Source organism: Propithecus coquereli, unplaced genomic scaffold (assembly GCF_000956105.1).
Source record: "Propithecus coquereli isolate 6110/MARCELLA unplaced genomic scaffold, Pcoq_1.0 Scaffold70, whole genome shotgun sequence".
Lineage (NCBI taxonomy): Eukaryota > Metazoa > Chordata > Mammalia > Primates > Indriidae > Propithecus > Propithecus coquereli.
Window position 1 is genome coordinate 640,863 of NW_012153063.1, and position 18,710 is coordinate 659,572.

Sequence of the window (18,710 nt, forward strand, 5' to 3'; positions counted from 1 at the left end):
CTTACTCAAACAGCCACATCTTTTCTGTCAAGGATTTTTCTTTGCTCCTCCTCTTTGGGTAGTTGGTGATCTAGTTATATAAAATGTTTCTATCAGAGGGAGATTAGGGGTAAAAAATCTAGGAAAGACAACCTCCCAGCAGTTCAAGTTTTCTAGGTAGTGGTCAAGAAGAGGTGATGGAAAGATTTTCCACTACCCCTATTCACAGGCTGTATCGGGAGCCTTCCATTGACCCAGAAGGCTCCCTCAGGAGCCCGAGAACCCTCCTTGAAGGTCCTGAGAAAAGGCACATGTTCCTAAAACTCTATTCCTGCTTTTCTTCCAGTCCAAACCTAGATCCAGGAGGGAGTGCTTTTTACAGCTGTAAAACCGTATCCAAGTGATGCTGAAAGGAGACAGGCGTCTGGCATTCAGATCTTACAGGAAGCTCTGTTAGTGCAGATGGTTCAGTATAGATGTCACTCTCTGTTCTCTGGAGAGTCGAGTAGAATATCCATGATTAGAGCATTGTTTGTTCCCCCAATGGCAAGCTCAATTACACGTTTTGTCTAAATAACATTTGGCTTTCCTGAAAGCCATTTGTTCCCATTAGTAAAGAATGAAATGAAAACATCTCCAAAGTGTTTATTTCAAACAAAGACCCAGGTTCAGTCAACATTTTCTTGAGCTGACCTGGGACGAAATTTGCCAGACGGAACGAAATTAGCCATCTTACGCTTTGTTAGCATGGCTGTTTGGTGTGCCATGTTTGGGAATTTTCCCGGCTTTTTTCTAGTCCCAACACTTATTTTAGGAGTACTTTCTCCCCACAAAGCGGCAAAGACTGCTACACAGCACGGTTACAGCAAACACTCCTCAGTGTGGTATTCACTTAGCACAAGCATACATGTTACAGAAATTGCATTTCCATGGATCATAAATACCAGAGATCAAAGCCCAAGATGGTGTTTCTGCTCCTACCTGATCCTTTATTATGATCTAAATGTGCGTTCCTCCTTCGACCACTGCTGTCCTAGCCCAGATAACCAAAATGCAGCCACGCTGACGTGGCACGAGATCTCTTTTCCTCAGCCTTCCTCATTTCCTCTTCGGTTGTTTTGCGCAAACGCTGTGGCCTTTCTGTAATCTGTGATGAAAAGAGCTTTGTTCTGAAGTTTTGATTTGCCTGCATTGTAGGCGCCACATCTGAGCCAAACTGCAGATCTGTAGGTGCGGGCTTGTTTTTTCTCTGTAATTGTGCAGATCACTGGGGCTCTCACAGCTGTAATTTGCCTTTCATCCACTTCAGTGACAGCCCAAAGAAAACACAAAACAAATCCAACCAGAGAAAAAGGAGGGGAGAGGGGAACGCCAGCTGATGATCTTACAATCAGCAGGGAAAAGAATCACCTTGTATAAATACATTAGAAGCTAGGAATCGTGTAGCATTTAATTAAGCCTGACGTAGCTGAGGCGCCCCAGAATATGTATAGAGGTCGGATACAATCAGAAATGGGCGCCCTTCGCAGGTGTCAGGCCCCAGGCCTCAGCCAGAGCACGTTTGCACCAACTGCTTGGAGGTGTTGTTTGGTCCCAAACCTAAGCACTGGAGAGAGACAAGATTTGGGAAATGGGACAAGAGCAGAACGCCTTTAGCGTAGTGTCGAACAATGTCGAACAAGTATCGAATCCACGCACTTCAGGGCAACCAGCAAAAGCCATTCTTGCTGCAAGCCCAGTGGGTAGCAGACCCAGAAACACCTTCTCTCTTCTGGGTAAAGCAAGGGCCCTTGGGCTTCTCTGTCCTCAACCTCTGAGATTCCCAAAAAATTGAAGTCCCACGTACGTTGACCAAGAAATAGGAAAGGCCATTTGAAGGGCCACCAACAGAGGAGCTGGGGACAGGGCTGGGTGTCGGGTGGGAAAACACCTTTTCTCAGAGGTTCATTGCCAGAGTGGTTATTGTTATGGGATTGGGAGGGAAATTTTAGGGTTGGAACTGGCTGGATTACACATGACTCAAAAGTCATACATTACTACAGTCTCCAAAAGTGCTATAATACAGGAAAAGCAGAAAGCCCATTTCATTGTTGACCAATCCCACACTTCTCCCCAGAGGTGACCAGGAGAGATGGTTTGAGGAATATATTTCCAGGCCTTGTTTTATACCTTTACAAACATATGTGTTCACGTCAAATTATGTGTTTGGGTTCAGCTGGGGTTTTGTTTTGTGTAAATGGTATCATAATATTTGCTCGCTTTATTGGACAACTTGCTACTTTTCATTTGACAACATCTCCAGGATGATTCATCACATACCAACAGATTCACCCCATCCTCTTTAGCTGTGGGGCAGCATTCCATACTGTGCTGATATGCCAGAGTTTATTAACTGCTTCCCTTCCAGGGGGCATTCAAGTTGTGTCTATTTTTACCATTATAAACAATACTACAATGAACATCCTTGAACTTGCCTCTTCGAGCACATGTTTTCCTAGGATACAACTTTTGGGTCAAATGTGTGTCTGTGTTCACTTTAGTAGCTGCTGTAAATGGCTGAGGTTTGCCTATTTAAATGAACCTGTCCCTACTTGGGAGGGCCGCTGAAACTAGTGGGCCTCCTAGAGGTAGATCTCCCAGCCACGTTTGCCCAAGACACACAATCTCTGTGCCCAGCTCTCTTTCTCTACGGCGGGGATGGCAATTGCAAGGGAAGACTCCGGGCACTTTTAGCTGGAGGGAATGTTAAGCTCAGGGAGTATTTCTACGGGATGTTTTTTTAAACTGCCAGCTTGTGGAGAATACAGGCCTGGCTCTAAGTGGCATCTTCCCCGAGCTGTGGCAGCTGAGGCACAGGAGTTAATTCCATCGCTGGGTTCAGCAGGCAGAGCCTTGCTCTGTGATTAATGAGTTCCACTTGGTTTCTTCAAAGAGTGACTGTGCTGTGCCTTGCTGTTATTTATTTATGTTTTCTGCTAAAAAATTTATGTATAAAACATCCTTTAAGGTCAGTACACAGTATTGTGCTGCAGACTAAACTATTCTAGCAGCCACAGGTAGACCCATACGCCAAGTGAAAGCCTCAAATTTTGGGTGCCCTTGGGCCCCAGGCCCCCACTGTAGCCCTGAGAGGGGCAGACCTTCTGTACTGAAAGGAGGCGTCCAGCTTCCTTCCAAGGAAATTCAGGGCTACTGTAACCAAAGGGAAGGCACCAGGCAGTGAGGTTGTTTTCCAATGGATGTTTGCAGGTGCAGGCAAAGCTACTAGCCCCACAGGGCTCCGGCAACGAATGGTGGGTGGAGGAGAAGCCCAGAGAGCTGTTAGTCAAGCACCATTTCCAACAAGAGCGCTGCCCTGATTTCCATTATGTGCGGAAACCAAAAGGTCATCATAATGTGACTTTGACTCTGAGCATAATGGATAGTGTCTACGGCCATGCATGTGCTGTGTGGGCTTTCTCTGACCTGCCAAAAACCCAGGGCTGCTGCCTCTTGGGCATGAAGCATGAGTATATAACTCAGGAAAGAAAGCAGCATGAATGTGAGATCGGGGCGAACTGGAGATATGTCACACACCGTGCCTTGTTTTATCTTCTCTATATAATTGTGCAAAATGGAACCCTTTTAATATCATTAACTAACATTCTCGAAAGCAAAGGCTCTGACGCAGAACTGGAATGGTAGTGGCTTTCAGCAATGGCAGTTTCTCTGGCAGCAGGGCTCACAAAGAGGATGCCTGCGCTAGCGTCCTCTGCACCATGTTAGACAGCAGCCAGCTCCAGTCACAATGGGATTGTGGAGAGAGCCTTGTGCCGGAGGTGGCCTTGACCAACGTCCTGTTCTCAGCAGGCCTGCTGGTTATGGAGGCTTCATTTTAGCATAAAGAACCTTCTTGTCCATTTGTGTTTCCTTCCTGCCACCAAGGGCCTGGGAGAAGGGGCAAGTGGATTTCAGAGACTGTCATGGGCAGTTCCTGGAGAAGCTGGCATTGAGAGTGAGACGGTATCATTAGGACCTGGACAGGGCCAACACACGTGTGTCAAAGGAGCCCCAGAGGTGGCTCATTCGCCTCTGCTGCCTGTAGACCAAGAGTGTGAGCCCAGGAATAGTGCTCATGGGAAGCCCTGGGCCCACAAACCCATCACCACTTTCCAGCTCTGCAACTCCTGAGAGGGCCACCATCGTCACCTCTTTCCCCAGGGAGGACCTGGTGGCCATCCATCTGCCTTTGTGTCAGGTGCACTTTGTCTCCAACCTTCCCTTTCAGCTCCTTCCCCCTCTCTTGGTGGCCCCTTTTCCTCTCCTCTAGCATCCTTACCCTCTTTCCGCCTGCTGCCATCAAAGCCTTCTCCCAGAAAAGCATGGGTCAGATTTCTTCGTACAAATGCTTACTTAGCTACTTCCTCCAATTGTTGAGCTGTTGTAGGATACTAAACCTAAAGCCAGAGGAGTTATTCTCTTATGATTATGGTACTCAGCTACCAGCAAGCTACTGGTGGAAATCCTCTCTTGAATGGGCAGAAAGAGGTACCTTTTTGGTAGCTGTAAAATCATATCACAGAGTCATTCATCCTTGCATTCAGAAGAAGAGCCCGGCTTTTAAGTATAGCGAATTCTCTTGGTGATGTACAGGTGCACAGTTTTTTTCAAGGGCCTACAAAATAAGAGGGGCAAACTTTAAGAAGACATCATTCTTCATGTTGGAAGTGGATGCAGTTTTGGTTGTTCAACTCTATCCTCTCACTTGACCAAGGCTGCACCAAACCACTCCAGCTGAGTGATGTTTCTAGTGTGTGCACCTCTTGAACACGGGGACCAGAGGAGAGGAGAAATGTCAAAGTCCACTGGGAAAAACTCCCTGAAATATAAAGATATAAGATTTTTTTTCCTAATATCTCAGGAAAAAAATAAGAATGCAGAAGAGGGGAAAAACAGCACTTTTTCCTTGAAATTTTCTGTTTTTCCCACTTTCATACCCTAAGAAGGAAGCCAGCAAAGGAAGTGTAAAGAGCCAATAGCTTGTTAACATATCTACTTACAGCGGTGAAGATCAGCTCTGATTTTTCAAAGATTTAGGATAAAAAAAAGATTCCAGAGCTTTCCCCCATTAGCATTGCTGGGGTTTTCCAGCCTACACAATTGTGAAGCCCATCTTCGTAGCTAAACATTTCTCTTAATTTTCACGCCACTGATGGGGCTCAGTGGAGACATTATGGCCTCAGCTGCTCATCTGCCTCCACACTTGAAAGTATTATTAGGTCATTTTGCAACCTTCTTGTTTGCAGTCAGTATTTTAATTCTTTTTAGTGTTTCCTCTGAGTTATTCCACTAAAAATAATAGAAAATATGGCAAAATTCAACATCAAACTCTTCCAATAAGCTCATACCAAGCCCCCTTTTTTTCTCACTTGAAACCATTTGAAAAACTCCAAAAAATCATTTTTTCCATGACCTTGCATAGATTTGGCTGTAGGCCAAGAGATAAAAACCCATGATAAAGGATCTTCTGAGGGTGGTTATAAACTCAAGCCAAACCCAGCAAGGAATGAATGGCTCTTGAGTAGCCTGACTTCTCAACAGAGGAGGTTTGGCAAAGTTTAGATCAACATCTGAACTTTTGGCTCCTTCTTGCAACTGGGGATGAACAAACTGAATTAGGGAAATTAAGTGTGGTGGGGAGGGGGACCTTCGGCCAATGCTAAATGTTAAACTGAATTAAATATTTCAAAGTGCCAAGAAATATCTCCTTAATCCTTTATTATTTCTCATGTATTGAGGTCTCAGTATTGTGTTTCCTGCTGGGATTAAAACAGAATGGCTGAGAGAACTTTCTGGAGGCTGCTCCCACCTGAACAATCCAGTGGTGTGGCTGACTCAGGGGGCTCAGGAACTTGGAATCAAATTCAACAAAGGCTCTAAGTGGCCAAAAGCTTATCCCAAATAAATCACAGACCCCAAAGAAGGTGTTGAAAATCTGTGGCTTACTCTTAGTTCTAGTGCTGATTTATTCAATGACTTATTGCATTTTTCTACCCTCCACCCTATTTCTTCATCTTTAATATAGAAGCGATGACACCTGGTACCTGTGAGAATGAATGATTTCATTGGTTTCCTGTGAGTGAGAGGCTCTTTGATGCTTGCAAGGCTGGTTGAAGTTTGGTGGGTTAAGTCATTTGCTAGGACTGGCTGTCCATGTGGTTTTATCAGTCCAGCCTCAGTTAAGGTGGAGGCTTAAAACTAGGGGCACAATTTACCCACTTTGTCAGTTCCTCAATTGCCAATTAACAGGACTGAGTCCTAAGCCAAACGGGCAAGTATCGAAATCATGGAACCTCGTGGCTTCCCTTTGCCTGTTGCTTTCATGGTCCTGTCTTTCCACGCACACCTCAAAGCAACTGACTTCAGGGATTGGCCACTTCCAGGCCAGGACAGACCTGGGGTGAACAGTGGGGCGGTGAGCAGTGTGGGGCAAGGGAGCCCTTTTGTTTAGAAATTGCCTTGTCAGTCTCAGCCATCAACCCTCTTCAGAGAGCCCTCATCAGAAAGGCCCTCATACTTTTCTCATTTTCTTCCCATAAAGACGATGGAATTCTAGAGCAAGGGAGCACATCAGTGGTTACTCTGCAGATGAGCAAACTGAGACTCAGGGAGGTCAATGACCGGTCGAGGCTCTCACACCTGGGCAGAGCCAGAGGGTGGTCGGCACCCTGCTCCCAGCCTGGTGCCCCTCCGTAGCCTGTGCTGGTTTCCTGCAGTGCAGAGTGACGCTGACGCCGACTTCGCCTTGGAATGCCTCCGCTACACATTCTGGACGGCAAACCTGTTGTCGGCTTCCACCAGGCCTCTTACTCCACTGCTCAGAGTTGGCATGGAAGGGACTCTTCAAAGAAGCCAGTGAGTGCCAGGGTCCTGAAATGATCTGCGTACAAGTGTCCCAGGGGTGGACTGTCTTAAGTCATTTATCTAAAAGTAGCCAGTGGTTTGGGGCAGACTCCTCACTCTCCTGACAATCTCATGAAGCTCCTTTTACAATGCAGGAAGTAAAGAGAACAGTGTCAAGGCCAGTACAGTCGCAGTAGGCCACAGAAGTGGTGAAAGTGAAGGTTGCGAATTTTCTGTAAGAAACTGCAGAAAAGCAAGCTAATGAAGGAATGCCAACGCCTTCTTAATTTAGAAGAGGGAAGAAAATAAGGGAGGGAGGAAAGATAAATAAAGTGTGTGTGTGCAAGAGAGAGAGGAGGACCATGAGAGACAGCGTTCTTGTTTGAGGCCTCGGTGGGAGTTTCCGGCTGCAGGTTGAAGTGTCACTAGGGTGTTTCCCCAGAAGCGTGTGTGGTCTCACACTGCCAGGCGGTGTTCCAGAGCCTCAGGGAGAAACACACTTCACTAGAGAAGGTTCAGGTTGTGACTAGGTATGGCTCTTCACCATTTGTGCCATAGTGTTACAACTTGCTGACAAGGAAACCAGAGAATATTTAACTCTTCCGGGGTGGAGGGAGCTTCTGGAATAATCCGGTGGTTGTTTCAATAACTAGCCACTGTGGTCTCTCACTCCAAAAAATCAGGACAACAGGAGACGGGTGAGACCTTGACTCACAGGTCACCGTGCGCCTGCTCTGGCTCTCGATGATGCACAGAGAAGGGACACCTGGGAAGCAAGGGGACTTTTCAGCCCAAGGCTGATCTCAATAGGAAAATGACCACATTCCTGTGGAGTGGGGTTTTTCTGTTTTTAAGCAGTAGCTACTTTGCCCACTTCATTGCTCGAGCTCTGATAAACCTTCTGGTCCCTTGTGAGGTCATTTTTTCCTCGCACCATACTGGTCTGCAGCAGCTGGTGAGGGGGACGGGGCAGAGGTCTGACCCTCATGTAGATAAATACAGGGTGGGAGATTTGTGGCCAAGCAAAGCAATCTGTTTGAATTCCTTGGTGGGTCTGATACAAATGAATGCAAGCCCCAAACCAAGAGGGTAGTAGATGGGTCAAAAGGCTCCGGTGCCATGTTTGAAAGAATTCCCATCAAACAGGTCAAGGAGCTAGAACTCCCGACCCCCACCTTGCAGCAGCCTCGATTCCAAAGTCTCCATCTCCACATTCCCACGTTTGCCTTCCTGGCAGCGGCCCGGGCTCACTGGCCCAATCCCTGCCCTGGGCTCCATAGCACTCAGAGTCGTCTCCACAGTGCCCCACTTTCTTTTGTGCTAATTTGGCACGAGTGAGTCTTTGCTTCCCAGCCACACTGAGGGGTCTTGGCGGTCCTATATCTCTTTATTTTCCAAAGTCCTCAGTATGGTTCCTGGACACCTAGTAAACCCTCTTCATAAGCAATGGTTGCTTCATTGGTTAATTGGTTAATGAAGACTGTCCTTTCCTCTCTGGGTAATGCCTAGCATAGAAAATGTGAAACCCCAGATTTCAGATCACCGCATCATCACGTTTATAGGAAGCCCCATGAATTCCCACCAAAGCCGTGGGCCAGTGATGCAGGCAAACAGCCAGAGAGCACGTGTCCAGCCAACCAGGATCCGAGACAAGGCGGCGCTTTGTTCTGCTAGAAGGGGCAGTAGGGATGTGGCGGTGGTCACAGAGCCTGCCCACACCCGGAGAACTGGAATGCAGACTCAGGGGGCCTCTCTGGCGCTAACACAGTGTTTAAGAGTCAGTATTCAGGCTCTGGAGTCAGACTGGCCTGAGATGGAATCCACACGGGGGCCTAGAAGGAAACAGGGTCACAGGAGGACAAAGGTCAAAGGTGGAAGTCATGTGGGCGGTAAGATCCCTTCCTGACCTGTGTTCTTCTAGAGGTGTGGCCCATTCCTCTCTCCCTGGCCCATCTCACACTCACAAACACACCCGCCCACTGAAACAAAGTCCTGGAAGGTCCTCTCCAAGGTTTTCCTCATTAAAAAAAAAAAAAAAAAAAAAATTACATGCCTGTAGTCCCAGCCACCCGGGAGACTGAGGCAGGAGGATCTCTTAAGCCCAGGAGTTTAAGGCCAGGCTGAGCAACATAGCAAGACCTCATCTTTAAAAAAAATAAAATAAAAACAAAATTCTGAGCTCCTGATCCCTTTCTCCTGCTATTAATATTTCCTGATATCTGCCTCCCATCTTCCCAGTGGGGTTCACTATCCTATGGCTACCAGTCCCCTTCCCAGGAGGCTGCTGCCCTACCCTCTGTCTGCAGCTCCTAGCCCATCATTTGCCCTCCTGCCCCCATAGAAGGCCACTACCTTTTCCCCCTGGGTTTCCTCTTAGCAACTCCCCTGCCCCACCTTGCCTTTTTTTTTCTTTTTTTTTGCTAGAGCTATAGGGACCCAGTGGGAGAACCACATTCCTTCTGCCCAGCATCCTAAGGAAACAGGCTGAGGTTTACCCACCGGGCCCAACAGAAAGGAAAGTGGCCTATGAAGGGCAAAGACACTTTTGAGAGAGAAAGCTCTTAATCAAACACAAATATCAAGAATATTAGCAAAGGGACTAGAGAAAATTGCTATCAAAGTAAATGGCTTTTTGTACAAATGTTCCCTTTATTTGTGTTTTCCCCGGTGTGCCATTCTTTCTTTAAGGCTTGGTGAACAGATGCGCTTTTGAAATTGTTGATTAACGTATCCTTTTTCCGACCCCTTCCCACTCACCCAAACTCCTGGGAGCGGTAACTATACACAAAACCAAGTCGAGCCGCTCAAGTGTTCTTCTTCACCTTAAGTAGCCTTTGATTCTCCAGGTGCAGAAACCTCAGCTGCATCTCGGCAATTGATTTCATTGAACTTTAGAAATGGACCAATTCTCGGGAAATCATCTCATCCAGTTCTCTGCCTCCAGAGAGGAGAGGCTGTGTGATCTCCTGGGATAAAATGCTCTCCCAGTCATTATGGTCCTTTTACCCTTTTTTCTTCAAGATCAAGGGGTGCCACATCTACCCCTTTCCAGCCCGTGATCTATGGTATCCTAAGACTTCTTCCCCAAGGGTGTGAGATGGAGCAAGAAGGCAGTCCAGCCTCCAAGAATTCATTACTTCCTTGACAGACACCAGATCTCTAAAAGAAAGCACAGAATTTGGCCCCCAGGTCACTGGCAGGAGCCCCACAGCTCTCATCCTAGGCTGATTTACATATCCTCATCCCCAGTGTTCTGCATCTTTTATCCATGAAAGTGTTCAGACAGGTGAACATCCCATCAAAACAATTCAGTGTTAGAAATGTGACAGTTTTCTTCCATTTTCTTTTTTTTTTTTTTTCCATAAGATTAGAAAAAACTCTGGGTTGACTTTCACAAGCTCGATTTGATCCCTATGACAAACCACCTGCCTCTCGTTGATTCTCATTCACAGCTTCATTCCAAGGAAACAGCCTGCTTTGTAGGTGTGGAGAATAATGCAGGGGTGGGCACTGAGGTGGGGAAGCTGGCGTGGCCTGCAGGTGCCAGTTGCTGTGCTACAGACATGCCAGGAACAGGCTGGATTTGTAAAGCATTGGTGCCACGTGGCATAGATTCTTTCAAGTGGGGTCTTGGCGAGTTGTTCTGTGCATCCCTTACTAGCAACGGAGGGGATAAGAATGTGCTGTAGTACTTCGGCCAGAAGTGAGGAGGGCTCCTAACATGATTAAAACCATGGCCTTCAGGAAAAGACTGAATGTCAAGTGCGACAGTGATGGATCAATCCTCAGTTCAGATCACAGTCAAGTAGATCTTCCCTGAGATGTAGTGCTGATGAGAGAGAGACGCTTGGGATGGTCTTAAGTTCTTTTTTTTTTTTCCCTTTTGTCTGATACTTTAGCTGGTGGGGATTTTTATTTTCTTGTAAGCCTTTATTTTTGGATATCAATTTATAGTGCTGACCCCAAGATTGTTCATCGGACTTTGGGTTGAACATAAGTCTGAAAGGGCCACACACATTCGCTGGGGCTGTCTCAAGCTGACAGCCCGGAAAGGCGTAATTAGCTTGTGAGACGGGAAGAAATAAGACCCTGCTCTTTGCCACATGGTTGATTCTCTCTTCTAATGCTTTACCATTTCAGATAAGTCATTTTCATGGGCTCTGATTTCTGTAAGTTGAATAGCATAATGAATAGAGAGACCTGTCTTACCCCCAAAAAACTATCATAAAAAATAAAAAGATAGATGGTGGCAATACGGGAGAAAATTCAGAGTAAATTAACTTAGCTGTATTCAAGCCTAGCTAGTCAGAAGGGATGCCCACGTTCGATCTATTCTAAACCATGAAGAAAGCCAATAGGAAAAACAGACTGGGGAGGAAAGAGGAGAGATGTTGGCACAGATACGTGAGGGTGGGGCGGCATAATGAGATTCTTTCCAGTTCTGCTCTTACATTGAAACATACAATGATGAAACGGGACTTCCTTAAATTGCCATACGTTTATTTGAAATCCAGAGGAGAAAGATTCTGGTACTTTGTGTCCACTTAGACGTGTGTACATAAGAAGACACTGTGTGCTGCACTGAATGGGCGTCCCAGTAACAGCGACTGATGTTGGGCATACGATGCTGTTGAAGGTGCCTTAGATAAAACCCACACCTATCTCGGTCATGAGTGACAGTCATCAAAAAGACAGAAGTGAAGGTTTACTTGGCACTGAAGACCCGGCCTTTCTCATTATTTCTGTTTTTCTGGTTGTTGTTGGAAGAAAAGACGGATCATCCAAAGGAGAAATGATGCAGCAACGTACATACTGAATGATCTAGAAGTGGATGGTCTAGCTGCCTGCCAGAATGCAGAGTCTTTCTCAGAAAGGTGGCATCTCTGTCTTTTAGCCATGGTGATAGAACTTGTGATAAGTTGGGTTTTTTTCCTTTTTATTGTAGTGGACATCCCAGAAACACATGGAAGAGAGGGCTATGAAGATGAAATTGATGGTGAGTATTGCTATGATTTAACAGATAATAATGAAATTTAAGTTAGGTTATAAAGCGGTCAACAAAAATAATACCCAGGATATTGGAGGATCGACACTTAGAACTGTCAGTCAGCAATATATAAAAGAATCCAGAGAATGAAGAAACCATCATTGCTCTGTCAAGGTCAAATTTAGAGATGTAGAAAGCTTATTGAGTTCCCTCTGCCTAATCTGAAACAGGTCCCCTCTTTCAGGCAGCTCTTTACATGGATGGACTTCAAATCTGGATAAACCCTTTAGGAGTGAAAGGCTGGCTCCTCTGTTCGTGTCCCTGCTTGAACACCTTGACCTTTCCCAAAAATGCCCTGAGTGGATGAGCATAAATGTGAATATTCTGCCAGGCCTGCTGTGGTTTCTGGTTCCCTGGCTTGGGGCAAACCTTTCACATACCATCCAAGACGCCAGATTGGGGCACATTGCAAGATTGAGGTTTCTTTTTCACAATACCCACCTCATATTTTCCTATTTATTTCAAGAGCTATTTTTCCACTTCACACTTGGGGAAGCCAAAGCGAGAGTCCTGACTAGAGGGCTGCTGGGCAGACACGGAGCTGTCATTGCTTCCCTCGACTCAGAACAGCACAGGTCTCCCTGGGCTTCTCTGAGTGCCAGCGTTGATCTCCAAGAGACTCAACAGCAAGATTCCACTCAGAGAACAATTTTAGACCAAGATTGATGCCTTTAAGAAGAGCTGTTTATAGAGCAGCTGCTTTCAACCTGACCTTAATCCAAAACTTCAAGTGTAGTTATAGAAACTAGAGTGACTAACCCCCACAGCACCTTGTTAACTGACTGCAGACGCTGCCTGCAAAGCCCAGTCCAGCGCTCCTTTTATGGGCAAACGCGCACGACTGACCTCCACAGAGAGGCTGCGACAGATCCAGCAGCAGAAGCATGATGATGGAGGGGGAAGAGCGAGGGTTGTGGGAGCAGAAAGCCTGATTTGTGTTCCCGGCTTAACTGCTTGCCAACTCCGTGACCCGGACCGCGTTACATAGTCGCCTCACTTCTTCAAACCGCAGTATCCTCACCTGTTTAAATATATATATTATCATCCTGCCTTCTTCATAGGATTATTAGGAGATGCTGAAAAATGAGCCCTAGATGTGGTCATGCCTTGGCCACACTACAGAAACACACGTAGATTAATCCTGCTAGGGCTGCCATACCAAAGTGCCACATACTGTGTGGCTTAAACAGCAGAAATGTGTGTTCTCACAGTTCTGGAGGCTAGAAATCCAAGATCAAGGCGTGGACAGCGTTGGTTCCTCCTGAGGGCCGTGAGGAGAGTGCCTGCTGCCCACTGTGTGTCTGTGTCCCGATTTCCCCTTTCTGTAGGGACACCACTCACACTGGACAAGCGCCCACCCTGATCACCTCATTTTAACTTGACTGCCTCTGTAAAGACCCTATCTCCAAATAAGGCCACATTCTGTGGAACTGAGGGTCAGGGCTGCAACATGAATTTTAGGGGCGGGGACACACAAGTCAACCCATAGCAGTGAGCATGACGCACGCCAAGGGAGGTGTGGCGGCTGGAAAAAAATCTGCTGCTTCTATGGCCAGGAATGCCAAGTTGGAAAACTCGTCATGTGAAAATAGTCCCCACCTGTCCTTCGATTGACTTGAGACAGTTGGAAGTGAGGGACAAGGAGGCGGCCTGGAACCAAGGCCATCCCAGGGGCTCCAGGAGCACCCCGAAGGCTCTGTTGTAATCTGAGCTTACCTAATATAATTCAAGTTGTTTAAGTATCAGATGTTTAGACAGTACTTACTGTGTGCCAGACATGAAGCGCTTAACAGATGTCAGTTCATTTAATCCTCCTAACCCAGTTGAGATGGATTTTATTGATATCCCCATTTTACAGCTGAGAGAACTGAGGCAGAGAGGGGTTAAAACAGTTGCCTGAAGTTGCACAGTTGGGACGTGGTAGGACTGGGCTTCAAACACAAGCGGTCTAGTTCTAGAGTTCCTGCTGCTTACTGCTGTGCCCCGAGGAGCCTGTGGGCTGGGGAGGCGCAGTTATTTCACCCTGACATAGCAGTGTGCCTGCAATCTCTCGTGTGTTTTGTATATCATAGATGAGTACGAGGTGGACTGGAGCAATTCTTCTTCCCCAACCTCAGGGTCTGGTGCCCCCTCGGCCGACAAAGAAAAGAGCTGGCTCTACACGCTGGACCCCATCCTCATCACCATCATCGCCATGAGCTCCCTGGGCGTCCTCCTTGGGGCCACCTGCGCGGGGCTCCTGCTCTACTGCACCTGTTCCTACTCGGGCCTGAGCTCCCGCAGCTGCACTACGCTGGAGAACTACAACTTCGAGCTCTACGATGGCCTCAAGCACAAGGTCAAGATGAACCACCAGAAGTGCTGCTCCGAGGCATGACGGATTGCACCTGAATCACGGCTGACGTTTCATTCCAGCAAGAGGGGCTGGTGAAGATTACATTTTTTTTCCTTTGGAAACTGAACGCCATAATCTCGATCAAACCAATCCAGAATATGGAAGGTATGGACAGGACAGACAGGCAAGTCGAGGGAGGGAGGGAGATGCAGCCACAAAGGGGGTGATCACCCACCTCGGACTGCGGTGGCTGAGTCATTGCAGGAACGGGGCTGTGCTCTCTGCTGAGAAAAAGACAGGAGCTCATCTCTTTGGGATCACAGTTCTATTTTGTTTGTGAGTTTGTTATTATTATTATTATTATATTTTATTTCTTTGGTCTGTGAGCAACTCAAAGAGGCAGAAGAGGAGAATGACTTTTTCCGCATAGAAGCGGAGCAGTGATCATTATTCTCCGCTTTCTCTTTCTAATCAACACTTGAAAAGCAAAGCGTCTTTTCAGCCTTTCCATCTTTAGAAATAAAACTCAAAAGAAAAAAAGCCGTCCAGCTTATCCCGTCCTCTGATTGTCTCATGACTTAGGGATTTACTGTGGTGTAGGTTCTGCCAGCCAACCCTACAAGCTGCCGATTCCAGTCCTAGCATTTAAGTAGGATGTTGTTGCCTTTAACTTTTTTTATCCAGGGGAATATTGCCATTTTAGGGTCAGCATGAACAGCTCTTTCTTGTATGCGATTTAAAACAAACCAGAAAGGAAACTTCACACATCAAGATCCACAGAAGCACCTCCATGTTAGAAGCGGACGAGCCTTCAAGTGCTTTGTGAGTGAACAGGAGCCATTCTGTAAATCCAGAGCTTGTGGCGGTGAGGTTCCCTTGTGGGGCCTCCAGTGGTGGTTTTGCCTTTTCTTTCCCCTCCTCCTTGTTGTTCTAAAACATACACATATACACAAATGCGTGCACACACACACACACACACACACACACACACACACACTTTGTGGTCTCTAAGCCCCAGGAAATGGCATTGTTCGATATTCTCAGAGGCAGGCTGGGGAAAATACAGGCTCTTGGTATGTTTCCTTCATGGGCAAGATGTGGTAACCAGTGACCACTGGACGAGAAGGAGAACTGTGGAGATGGAGAGAGAAGCCCAGCCTCTGTGATCGTGTGGTAGCAAAGGCTGAGCAGTGTAGGCAGGGACATTTTGATGAATCTCTCTGATAGGCTCGTAAACACAGATTTCTCCTCTGGGTTATAGCCACCACATCAGCCTTCCAGGAGACGCAGAGCTAGGATGCGCAAGAACTGATTCTAACCAGGAGTCTGCAAGTACCATGGACCAAAATGCTAACCACACTGCTTCAAACCCAGAGAGACTTAGGCTTTCATTCATACACATGCACGCGTGCACACACACACACACACACACACACACACACCGATTTATGTGTTTTTATTAAGTGCCTTGAAAAAATGAAGAAAAATGTATTTTCCCTCTATGTAGAAATCAGTGAGTATCTTACAAGTTAAGGCATTCCTCCTTCCCTAACCCCAATGGCTCCAACCCCAGGTCCCCCAGCTCACCACTGATCCTACCAATGGAATGAGCCCTGTTGCCAAGAGGTAGTCATAGCCCTAGATGATGCTCAGCTACTCTAGAAAAGGAGGCATCAGGAATAGAATGAAACTGTGTGAAGGATGAGATGATCCGCATCAAGATCCAAATCTTGATTACGTATTAACGCCTAAGTATTGCCTGTGTGCTGGGAATACATTTGAAACTCAACCAGTGTGCCCGGCCTGTTGCGTATCAATGGTAAACTTTCAGACCATTTTTGCTGCTATGGTCACCTACAATTTCATTTGTCTCATACCCAGGTGAAAGGGGAAGGGTGAGTGGGACTGGCTGGTTTCTTTAAATGTTAACTTATGAAAATGCTAGCTCAAATGGTAATGTCACAGTGTTTTGTGTGCAGAGAGGGAGAGTTCAACCCACAGCTATTTATTCACGTGTGTGTGTCTTTGCGGGCCTTTGAGTTCTCTGTATCTACTGTGTATGTGAATGGTCACGTGGGATCCAGTGGTGGTGTTGTGACTTTGACCTAGGGCCCGAGTGTCACTGCTGATCTCAGCACTCGTTGGCACAGTGGTAGTTAGAGGTGAAAAGTAAAGCTGTCACGCCCAAGGGCTTAGCTTTAGGAACCCCCTGAGCCAGGAATGCAGCAGAAGCAAGTTTTTAATTAGCCCACCCTCTTCGCCTTCCCATGCAGCTCAGTGTTCAGAAAGCTGGTAAGTCTTAGGGATTTCCAGAAGTAGCCTGCAAAAGAAGAAAAGTTTGAAAGTCTACTCCAGGGGTCCTGGCCCTCTCATGCCCAGTGGACCATTTATAATTCCCCAAAGTCCAGCCCTGCCTCAGGCCTATAGTTCACCTCTAAGTTATGTACTACTCAACCTGCATTCCTCTGAAAGTCCTGTATCCGTATCCGCCATTGACTGGAGGCCCTGAATGGGCCGTGGATGCGGAACAGAAAGCTGCAGGGTACCCAGGGCTACATGTAGATACCTCACCAAGGCTGAAGGCTGGTCTATTGTAAGACAGAAAGAAAAACAGCTGGACCTGATTTTAACTTGGCCAGGGGACAGCTTGGTGCATTTGTTACCTGTATCTGTAGGTAGACTAGCTGACCGATCTCCCTGAGTCGTTCCCTTTGGGAAACCCAACTCCCAGTATTGAACTCCTTTTTGCCTTGTACTGAATGACACATTACCTCCACGCTCTCCTGGACTAGGTGTCGACAGGGCCGCAGGGTTGCTGTCTCTCTTGGGTGGGGCTGGGGAGTTGACAGGGATGAGGGTCCAAGGAATGAGCATGAATGACAAGAAAACAAGGGACAAAGTTAAACTGTCACACAGAAGGTTAACTTTTCCAGAGTTTGCAGTTAAAGGTATTCGACCATTTGCTGGCTGAGCCAGATCACGGGAACTTGAGAGCTTTTACTGTGATTCTTTAATGTAAAAAATAAACAACAATGTCAAACTGTGTTTATATGATTTGTATAAAGCCTTTTTAAGATTACTATTTAAATAAACATTATACCAGAGATGTTTTTTCTGCATTGTTTTCATTGAAGACAAAGAGACTTGGGATGAGGGTGACCAAATCATCCCATTTTGCTTGAGACTTCCCTGGTTTTTAGCACTGACAGTCCTATGTTCCAGGGAACCTTTGTCTTAGCTTGGGCTGCTATAACAGAATACAAAAGACTGGGTGGCTTAAACAACAGACATTTATTTCTCACAGTTCTGGAGGCTGGGAAGTCCAAGTTCAAGGCACCAACAGATTCGATGTCTGGTGAGGGCTCTCTCCCTAGCTTGCAGGTAGCTGCCTTCTCTGTGTGCTCACCTGGCCTTTCCATGGAGAGAGATGGCTCTGTCTTCCTCTTCTAATAAGGACACTAATCCCATCATGAGGGTCCTACTCTCATGACCTAATCTAAACCTAATTACTTCCCCAAGGCCCCACATCTTAATACCATCACAATGGAGGTTAAAAGCTTTAATGTATGAATTTTGGGAGGACACAAACATTCAGTCCATAGCACCCTTCAATCCTGGGCAAACTTAGATGGTAGGTCATTTTCTTGGGATAATGTTTCTTAACATTGGAGTTAGTAGGTTGATCGATTGGTTGGCTTTTACGAAGACATGTGGATGGTGATAGGCCATCTGGCCAGGTGAGCTACTTTAACTCAAAATCTTGCCTGGTGGACGTCAGAGGCTGGGATCCCTACAAACACTCTTCTTCCCTGGGCATCAATAGGCCCTGCAATTTTCAATTCTTTGTTGCTTCCTTTCTGCTCTCTTGATTGTCAATGTCTCTGGTGATTCCAGCGTCTATGACAGTGTGGTGCCTGGACTAGCAGCATTAGCATCATCTGGGAGCTTGTCAGAGATGCATATTCTTGGGTTCCATCCCAGATCTGCTGAATCAGGAACTCTGCAGGTGGGGCCCCAGGGATCTGTTTCAGCAAGCCCGCCATGGAATTCTGATGTGCCTTCAAGTTTAAGAACCATGGGTCCAGGAGAAATGCAAAGTATCCTGGCCTCACACAATGATTAAGGATCTTCTCACCCATTTGTTATTGGGTTCAAAACACAAAAGACTCTGGCCAGTGAAAGCTAAAGGAGCCCGAGTACACTCCTAGGTAGTGCAGCACGTTCCCAGGCAAGGAGGAGGGAGGAGCTTCATTATGAAGCCTTGTCCATGGGAGCTGTGAACTGGAGCCAAATGCACCACCATTCTGAAGCTCCGTCCATCCCAAAAGGGAAATCTGGTTCAATCGTTTATTCAAGAAGTATTTTTGGCCGGACGTGGTGGCTCACGCCTGTAATCCTAACACTCTGGGAGGCCGAGGCGGGTGGATCATTTGAGCTCAGGAGTTCGAGACCAGCCTGAGCAAGAGC

General features: G+C 46.7%; 1 protein-coding gene across 3 annotated transcripts in view; it reads left to right on the top strand.

Moving 5' to 3' along the window:
* Window positions 1–15,209, top strand: part of NRP2 (neuropilin 2) — a 111,740-nt gene extending 96,531 nt beyond the window's left edge. For all 3 annotated transcript variants that reach the window (XM_012661232.1, XM_012661233.1, XM_012661234.1), the window contains exons 16-17: window positions 11,807–11,857; window positions 13,981–15,209. In XM_012661232.1, the coding sequence (XP_012516686.1) occupies window positions 11,807–11,857; window positions 13,981–14,285 (356 nt within the window). In that variant the 3' untranslated portion in view covers window positions 14,286–15,209. The remainder of the gene's footprint in view (window positions 1–11,806; window positions 11,858–13,980) is intronic.
* The last annotated feature ends 3,501 nt before the right edge of the window (window positions 15,210–18,710 follow it).